At 40.2% G+C, this 9,314-nt stretch overlaps 1 protein-coding gene and 1 pseudogene across 2 annotated transcripts; both read right to left on the bottom strand.

Moving 5' to 3' along the window:
• Window positions 1-1,409: 1,409 nt before the first annotated feature.
• LOC147644586 (uncharacterized) lies at window positions 1,410-2,477 on the bottom strand. The gene has a single exon (XM_086826137.1). It carries the CDS (start codon window positions 2,300-2,302, stop codon window positions 1,967-1,969), a length of 336 nt encoding a protein of 111 aa, XP_086682263.1. The 5' UTR covers window positions 2,303-2,477; the 3' UTR covers window positions 1,410-1,966.
• Window positions 2,478-6,311: 3,834 nt separating this feature from the next.
• LOC147644585 (uncharacterized) lies at window positions 6,312-7,689 on the bottom strand (annotated as a pseudogene). Its single transcript, XR_015270222.1, has one exon. The product of XR_015270222.1 is annotated as an uncharacterized LOC147644585 (transcript).
• Between the last annotated feature and the right edge of the window lie 1,625 nt (window positions 7,690-9,314).

Genomic DNA, 9,314 nt, shown 5'->3' with positions numbered 1-9,314 from the left:
GTATATATGCCGGATCGGACAACTATATCATATAGCTGCCATAGGAATGATAAGAAATATTTTACAAAAAAAAATTATAACATTTTCAATTTTAACAGAATTTGATAAAATTTAGGTATAGGCATTTTAAATTGTTCTAAAATTTTGTGTAAAATTTCCCAAAGGAACGATCGAGAAATTAATACAATTAAAAATTTTAACTTATTCAGTTTTCAACAGATTTTTATCAAATTTGAGATACAGCCATATTATATTATTCTACAATTGTTTGTCAAATTTTATGAATAGTGGACTACTATATCATATAGCTCCCATAAGAACGATCGAGAAATTTAAACAGTTGAAATTTATAACTTTTTAAGTTTCCAACAGATTTTCATCAAATTTAAGTTACAGCCATTTTATGTTATTCTACAATTTAGTGTAAAATTTTATGAAAATCGGACTACTGTAATATTTAATATAAGTAAGTGATATTTAATAGTTCAGACGTAATATTTGATAATTCGAATGAGCCATTCCCTTTTGTGAAATAAGTCAAGGGCACGTCTTTACCTTTTGTGTTCCGTTTCTCGACTGTGCTTTATTCAAAGTTTTTCTTACAATTCTTAGCTTTTGTTTATATAAAGAGAGAGAACCGCATGCATGCATATGTGTACGAGCGATAAGAGATCAGCGTGTGAACGCTGACTTAGCATTGTTTTTAGGTGGCGGTCATATATCACGCTCACTTGAATTGGGTTTGTTTATGTTCAGCGCTGGTATGCCGCTGCTAAGCTTATACCAAGTTCTTGTTACAGTGCTATCAATACATGTGCATATTACATCTCCCCCCTTCGGGAAAATAACGTAACTAAGTGAAGTTATGTTAGATGTACATACATTTTTTGTATCTATATTTATAATTAATTGTATTAATATTATTTTTATTTTTTAACCTTATTAATTAATTTTTTTGTACATATTTTTGTGTGTTAGATCAAAATCAAATCAAGTAGAAAAGGAAATTTAAATATATATAGTGAAGTGTTTCTGTTTTGTGAGTCGAACTAATGTCCCGTCAGTTGACTAAGGACAACGCTAAGTTGAATTAATAAAACGAATATTCCGCTTCACGTCTTTATTCAAATGATCTCAGCTTAAGACTAAATTATTGTGACAAAAATCTTACTTCTACTGCCATTTGTTTGGGGAACGATATTGCCCGCTTGGGATATTGATTGAAGAATTATTTATGTTATTGAGAAGGAGCATTGCTTGCTCCGGATGTGGATTGTTTACATTGGTTCAGCGTGGGATCGCCTACGCTCAGATTCATATTTCTTGGAACATAACAGAATTTGTGAATATGTCACTATATATATATTTTTTTTACTCTTTTTTTTTACTCTTGCGTACTTATTGTATTAGAAATTAAAAATTTTTAGTCTATCTTTATGAAGTATCTGCTTTTTATTTTTATTTGCTAAAATAACTACATTTTCATTATCTTCTATGCTTTCTACCTTATAGAGCCCAGTGTATTTATAATCTAATTTATGTATTTTTAACTCAAGGTTATTATTTAATCTGTTTTTGTTGTATTTAATATTTTTATAAAAGCATTTGTAACTGTAGCTATTGTATTTGCTATATAAATGCCATGCTGAATTTCCTGGTTCGGAATAAATACACTGTCTTCTAATGAGTTTAGTTTTCGGACGACATGGGATCTTGCTGGCTGTTTATGGGGAAAACAACGAATTTGCCACCCTTGAGCAATTATAGCTAACGCACGAATAGGTTTTTTGTTCTCTAGTCGGAGCTGCAACAACCGATCGAACGCTTGGCTTCAATACATAATACGCTTACAATGTAGCTTAGCTTAAAAGATAAGGTGACAGAAGAAAAACAGAGAGAGAAATAGATAATAAAAGAGAAGAGCTAAGAGCGCTGCAGGTGCAGGCATACACCTATGCGCGCATATTTAGGCGCTAGTGGTCTGCTCCGAACATATTCCCCCCGTTGAAAGAGGTACTGTTCCACCTACATCGGCATCGTGAGGCAGAACTGCTAGCTTGGCGACTGCCCTCTTAATTAGACCCGTCGCAGTACGAACCATGGCTACTCGGATGACGCCGTCCTTGCCCGGAATGATTTCCTCAATGCGCCCAAGCTGCCATTTTATAGACGGAATACTGTCCTCCTTCAGCAACACTATGTTTCCAACCTTGATGTTGGACGTTTCGAACAGCCACTTTCTCCGTTCTTGAAGTAGGGATAAGTACTCGCTGCTCCACCTCTTCCAAAAGTGCTGCTGCATCTGGGTCACCCGTTGCCATCTGCTGAGGTGGCCTTCACGAAGATGAGTCACGTCGGGCTCAGGAAATCGGCCGTAGGTGGAACCTCTTAGGAAGTGAGCTGGCGTTAGAGCTTCCAGGTCATTCGCGCTTTCTGTAAGTGGACAGAGTGGTCGGGAGCTGAGAATGGCGGAAATCTCATACGATAGGGTTCGCAATTCATTAAGGGTCAAGATGGAGCGTCCGACGACCCTGTAAAAATGATGCTTTGCCGCTTTGACCGCCGCCTCTCATAAACCTCCGAATAAGAGGCACGCGGAGGGATGAATTTCCAGTCGATCCCATCAGCCAAGCAGGCAGATGATATCGATGCCGTGTGTTGCTCGCTCCCAAACAATGCCTTTAACTCGGCAAGCTCGTCGCTTCGCACCGACGAATTTTGTTGCTTTGTCGCTCCAAATAATACGCGGACTGCCCCTAAGGCTAATAAACCTATTCAGGGCTATTCATGCTATAAAGGAATCGGTTGTGAGGTCCTGAACGCCTTGTGCCGCCTTCGTGGAGAAACAGACACTTGTGAGGTGCTTTATTCCTGCTTTCCGCTTTGCAATAGAAAGGCCCACAATAGTCCACTCCTATGACATGAAATACAGGATTAGGTCGCACTCTATCTGCTGGTGAAAATATCGGATGCATTTGTTGAAGACGCAAGCTACGAATTTGCGGCCTCCAATTGGTCAATAACTTTGCCGCAATGTGGCAAGCAATGCTTGTGGTCCTGCATGTAAATATTTTCTATGAAAATAAATGACGATCGCCTTGGTGACTGCGTGATCCTAGGGTAACTATATCGGATGCCTCATATCGTAGTCCAAATTCTGCAACCTTCCGCCAACGCGCAGTAAGCCATCGAATCCGAGCATTGGCCTCAGTGAGATCAGTATGCTCTCCTGAGGACACGCCTTGTCCTGGCTGAGAACCCTATACTCCTTGGCAAAGTGAACCTGTTGAATGCTCCTCAGAAGCAGCACAGTACCAAGGTTGATCTCCTCAACCGAAAGAAGGCCTTTTAATGGCACGGCTTTGCCTTTGCAATTGGCAATGAAAGGATGAATATATGCAAACACGCGCTGCAACTTCTCGAAAGTGTTGATGAATTTGCAACTCGATGAAACGTCAATGCAAACGGCTCCAACTAAAGCTGCGGAATGACGCTGTGGAAGATCTTTAACTGGCTCCAGCAGAGAGGGCCAATTCGACGAGCTTTGAAGCAGGAACGAATGTTCGTTAGCCCAAAGGGAATGATCTAGCAATTCTCTTGGGGTACATCCTTTCGACACGACATCTGCCTGGTTTAAAATTGTCGGAACGTGATGCCAAGTCATGTCTTTCGTCATCTCCTGTATTTTCGCGATTCGATTTGACACAAATACGTTGACCTCCTTTGGGGGCTGGCGAATCCATGCCAACACAATAGACGAGTCAGACCAGCAATGAAACGCGCAGTCGAAATCTATACCTTCCTTGACGTTTACTATAAGCTCAGCCAATAATAGTGCTGTTGAGAGTTCCAATCTTGGAATTGTCAAAGCCTTCAAGGGAGCTACTCTCGACTTGGCACAGAGCAAATGGACCTTTAATTCTCTATTAACCTCAAATTGCAAATATAAACACGCTTCATACGCAAATAGCCTAGCATCGCAGAACCCATGCAATTCAACGGATGTCTGTGGGGGCATTGCGAATCGTGGAAATTGTATGTTCTGGATAACTACCAACTGAGAGGTCAACTCCCCCCATGACAAAAGAATGGGTTCTAGCAATACGTCATCCCAATCCACGTTAGCACTCCATAAGGATTGTAGAAAGATTTTAGATTTTGTGATGATTAGTGTAATTAGTCCAAGTGGATCATAGAATTTGGCAATTGTTGACAATGCAATTCGCTTGGTGGGTCGATGAGCTGTCGGTATTTTAGAGAAATTAAATAGGAGCTGATCAGACGCCGAATCCCAGGCCAAACCCAAGGACTTGGAGATGTCCGATCCATCCCTAACGCAGTCAGATTCCCCTTCGAGAGCTTCTGCATCAATCGAACACCATTTGCGGATTGGAAAGTGCCCTCGCGACAGTAGCTCCTTTACCTGGCAACGAATTTTTCTCATCTCTTCAACTGAATCACCACCAAAAATCAAATCATCCACATAGAAATCTTTACGAACAATTTTAGCTCCAACCGGGAATGATTCCTCCTCATCGTAAGAGAGCTGATGCATGGCTCTTATAGCCAAGACGGCAGCTGGCTCAGTTCCATAAGTCTTTGTGTTTAACTTAAAAACACTTAGCTCGTCCGTGGAGTTCTCTCGCCAAACGATGCACTGCAAAAAGTTATCAGAATGCGAACAGCGCACGCAGCGGTACATCTTCCAGATATCTCCACAAAGGGCAACTTTAAAAAATCGAAAGCGAAGCAGGACGTTGAAGATTTTTCTTTGAATTGTTGGCCCTGCAAGAAGTAAGTCATTCAGAGACCTACTAGAAATCGATTAAGCTGATCCATCAAACACGACACGCAGCTTGGTCCTCGTGCTTTCTTGCTTATGTATGCAATGGTGAGGGGGAAGGTATTGTACCGATGATGCCCTTGTTACACTAGACATGTGCCCTAGCTCGATATATTCCCGTAAAAATGCAGAGTTCTGAGTCTTCAAAGCATGGTTCCTATCCAATTTGGCTTCCAAACTTTTGAAGCGACGACGAGCCAGGCAACAGGAATCACCTAAAGATTCGAATCCTGATGTGGACAAGAGACGAACAGAATACTGCCCATTTTCAAGCCTAACATAACTTTCCTTGAAAAGCTGCTCGCATCGCAAGTCCTCAGGCAACAAAACTGGTTCTGACGAACTGACGTCCTCGCAAATGTGTCATCATCAGAATGATTAGTAGGATCCTTGACGATGGCAGCTAAGACAGACTAATGAGTTGAACAAGTTTGGTGTTCTGAAGTGTTGGCAACGCGCTATCCAAATGAATTTGTCCCGTAGCAATTATTTCGAAAAAGAGGCCAGCACCATTTAGAAGATCTATTCGTTCTGACCGATTGAAATATCAATCAGCGTATATATGCCGGATCGGACAACTATATCATATAGCTGCCATAGGAATGATAAGAAAATTTTTACAAAAAAAAATTATAACATTTTCAATTTTAACAGAATTTGATAAAATTTAGGTATAGGTATTTTATATTATTCTAAAATTTTGTGTAAAATTTCCAAAAGGAACGATCGAGAAATTAATACAATTAAAAATTTTAACATATTCAGTTTTCAAAAGATTTTTATCAAATTTGAGATACCATATTATATTATTCTACAATTGTTTGTCAAATTTTATGAAAAGTGGACTACTATATCATATAGCTCCCATAATAACGATCGAGAAATTTAAACAGTTGAAATTTATAACTTTTTAAGTTTCCAACAGATTTTCATCAAATTTAAGTTACAGCCATTTTATGTTATTCTACAATTTAGTGTAAAATTTTATGAAAATCGGACTACTGTAATATTTCATATAAGTAAGTGATATTTAATAGTTCAGACGTAATATTTGATAATTCGAATGAGCCATTCCCTTTTGTGAAATAAGTCAAGGGCACGTCTTTACCTTTTGTGTTCTGTTTCTCGACTGTGTTTTATTCAAAGTTTTTCTTAGAATTCTTAGCTTTTGTATATATAAAGAGAGAGAACCGCATGCATGCATATGTGTACGAGCGATAAGAGGTCAGCGTGGGAACGCTGACTTAGCATTGTTTTTAGGTGGCGGTCATATATCACGCTCACTTGAATTGGGTTTGTTTATGTTCAGCGCTGGTATGCCGCTGCTAAGCTTATACCAAGTTCTTGGTACAGTGCTATCAATACATGTGCATATTACATCTCCCCCCTTCAGGAAAATAACGTAACTAAGTGAAGTTATGTTAGATGTACATACATTTTTTGTATCTATATTTATAATTAATTGTATTAATATTATTTTTATTTTTTAACCTTATTAATTAATTTTTTTGTACATATTTTTGTGTGTTAGATCAAAATCAAATCAAGTAGAAAAAGGAATTTTAAATATATATAGTGAAGTGTTTCTGTTTTGTGAGTCGAACTAATGTCCCGTCAGTTGACTAAGGACAACGCTAGTTGAATTAATAAAACGAATATTCCGCTTCACGTCTTTATTCAAATGATCTCAGCTTAAGACTAAATTATTGTGACAAAAATCTTACTTCTACTGCCCTTTGTTTAAAAAAGTTGGGGAGCGAGATCGCCCGCTTGGGATATTGATTGAAGAATTATTTATGTTATTGAGAAGGAGCATTGCTTGCTCCGGATGTGGATTGTTTACATTGGTTCAGCGTGGGATCGCCTACGCTGCAGATTCATATTTCTTGGAACATAACAGAATTTGTGAATATGTCACTATATATATTTTTTTTACTCTTTTTTTTTACTCTTGCGTACTTATTGTATTAGAAATTAAAAATTTTTAGTCTATCTTTATGAAGTATCTGCTTTTTATTTTTATTTGCTAAAATAACTACATTTTCATTATCTTCTATGCTTTCTACCTTATAGAGCCCAGTGTATTTATAATCTAATTTATGTATTTTTAACTCAAGGTTATTATTTAATCTGTTTTTGTTGTATTTAATATTTTTATAAACGCATTTGTAACTGTAGCTATTGTATTTGCTATATAAATGCCATGCTGAATTTCCTGGCTCGGAATAAATACACTGTCTTCTAATGAGTTTAGTTTTCGGACGACATGGGATCTTGCTGGCTGTTTATGGGGAAAACAACGAATTTGCCACCCTTGAGCAATAATAGCTAACGCACGAATAGGTTTTTTGTTCTCTAGTCGGAGCTGCAACAACCGATCGAACGCTTGGCTTCAATACATAATACGCTTACAATGTAGCTTAGCTTAAAAGATAAGGCGACAGAAGAAAAACAGAGAGAGAAATAGATAATAAAAGAGAAGAGCTAAGAGCGCTGCAGGTGCAGGCATACACCTATGCGCGCATATTTAGGCGCTAGTGGTCTGCTCCGAACATATTCCCCCCGTTGAAAGAGGTACTGTGAGGCAGAACTGCTAGCTTGGCGACTGCCCTCTTAATTAGACCCGTCGCAGTACGAACCATGGCTACTCGGATGACGCCGTCCTTGCCCGGAATGATTTCCTCAATGCGCCCAAGCTGCCATTTTATAGACGGAATACGTCCTCCTTTCAATAGCATGTATGTTTGGAACTTCTCGATGTTGGACGTTTCGAACAGCCACTTTCTCCGTTCTTGAAGTAGGGATAAGTACTCGCTGCTCCACCTCTTCCAAAAGTGCTGCTGCATCTGGGTCACCCGTTGCCATCTGCTGAGGTGGCCTTCACGAAGATGAGTCACGTCGGGCTCAGGAAATCGGCCGTAGGTGGAACCTCTTAGGAAGTGAGCTGGCGTTAGAGCTTCCAGGTGATTCGCGCTTTCTGTAAGTGGACAGAGTGGTCGGGAGCTGAGAATGGCGGAAATCTCATACGATAGGGTTCGCAATTCATTAAGGGTCAAGTCGGAGCGTCCGACGACCCTGTAAAAATGATGCTTTGCCGCTTTCTACCGCCGCCTCTCATAAACCTCCGAATAAGAGGCACGCGGAGGGATGAATTTCCAGTCGATCCCATCAGCCAAGCAGGCAGATGATATCGATGCCGTGTGTTGCTCGCTCCCAAACAATGCCTTTAACTCGGCAAGCTCGTCGCTTCGCACCGACGAATTTTGTTGCTTTGTCGCTCCAAATAATACGCGGACTGCCCCTAAGGCTAATAAACCTATTCAGGGCTATTCATGCTATAAAGGAATCGGTTGTGAGGTCCTGAACGCCTTGTGCCGCCTTCGTGGAGAAACAGACACTTGTGAGGTGCTTTATTCCTGCTTTCCGCTTTGCAATAGAAAGGCCCACAATAGTCCACTCCTATGACATGAAATACAGGATTAGGTCGCACTCTATCTGCTGGTGAAAATATCGGATGCATTTGTTGAAGACGCAAGCTATGAATTTGCGGCCTCCAATTGGTCAATAACTTTGCCGCAATGTGGCAAGCAATGCTTGTGGTCCTGCATGTAAATATTTTCTATGAAAATAAATGACGATCGCCTTGGTGACTGCGTGATCCTAGGGTAACTATATCGGATGCCTCATATCGTAGTTCAATTTTGAATTATGCAGCCTTTCGTCAACGCGAAGTAATCTCTCGAATCCGAGCTTAAGCCTTAGTGAGATCAGTTTGCTTTCTTGAGGACACGGCTTGCCCTGGCTGTAAGCCCAATACTCCTTGGCAAAGTGAACCTGCTGGATTCTCCTCAGAAGCAGCACAGTACCAAAGTTGATCTCCTCAACCGAAAGAAGGCCTTTTAATGGAACAGCTTTGCCTTTGCAATTGACAATAAAACGTGATGAATTTGCAGATCGATGAAACGTCAATGCAAACGGCTCCAACTAAAGCTGCGGAACGACGCTCTGGAAGATCCTTAACTGGCTCCAGCAGAGAGGGCTTATTCGACGAGCTTTGAAGAAGGAAAGAAGTTCCGTTAGCCCAAGAGGAATGATCCAGCAATTCTCTTGGGGTACATCCTCGCGACACTACATCTGCCGGGCTTAAAATTGGCGGAACATGATGCCAAGTCATGTCTTTCATCATCTACTGTATTTTCGCGGTTCGGTTTGACACAAATACGATGAACTCCCTCGGGGGCTGGCGAATCTATTCCAACACAATAGACGAGTCAGACCAACAATGAAATGCGCAGTCGAAATCTATACTTTCCTTGACGTTAACTATAAGTTCATCCAATAATAGTGCTGCTGAGAGTTCCAGTCTTGGAATTATCAAAGCCTTCAAGGGAGCTACTCTCGACTTGGCACAGAGCAAATTTATCTTTAATTCACCATTAACCTCCGATACCAAATATAAACACGCTCCATA

The sequence above is a fragment of the Drosophila serrata genome, unplaced genomic scaffold (genome assembly GCF_035046125.1).
Source record: "Drosophila serrata isolate PLE 108 unplaced genomic scaffold, ASM3504612v1 contig_146, whole genome shotgun sequence".
Lineage (NCBI taxonomy): Eukaryota > Metazoa > Arthropoda > Insecta > Diptera > Drosophilidae > Drosophila > Drosophila serrata.
Note: the sequence above shows the minus strand (reverse complement) of the source record. Positions and strands in the feature narration are given on the sequence as shown.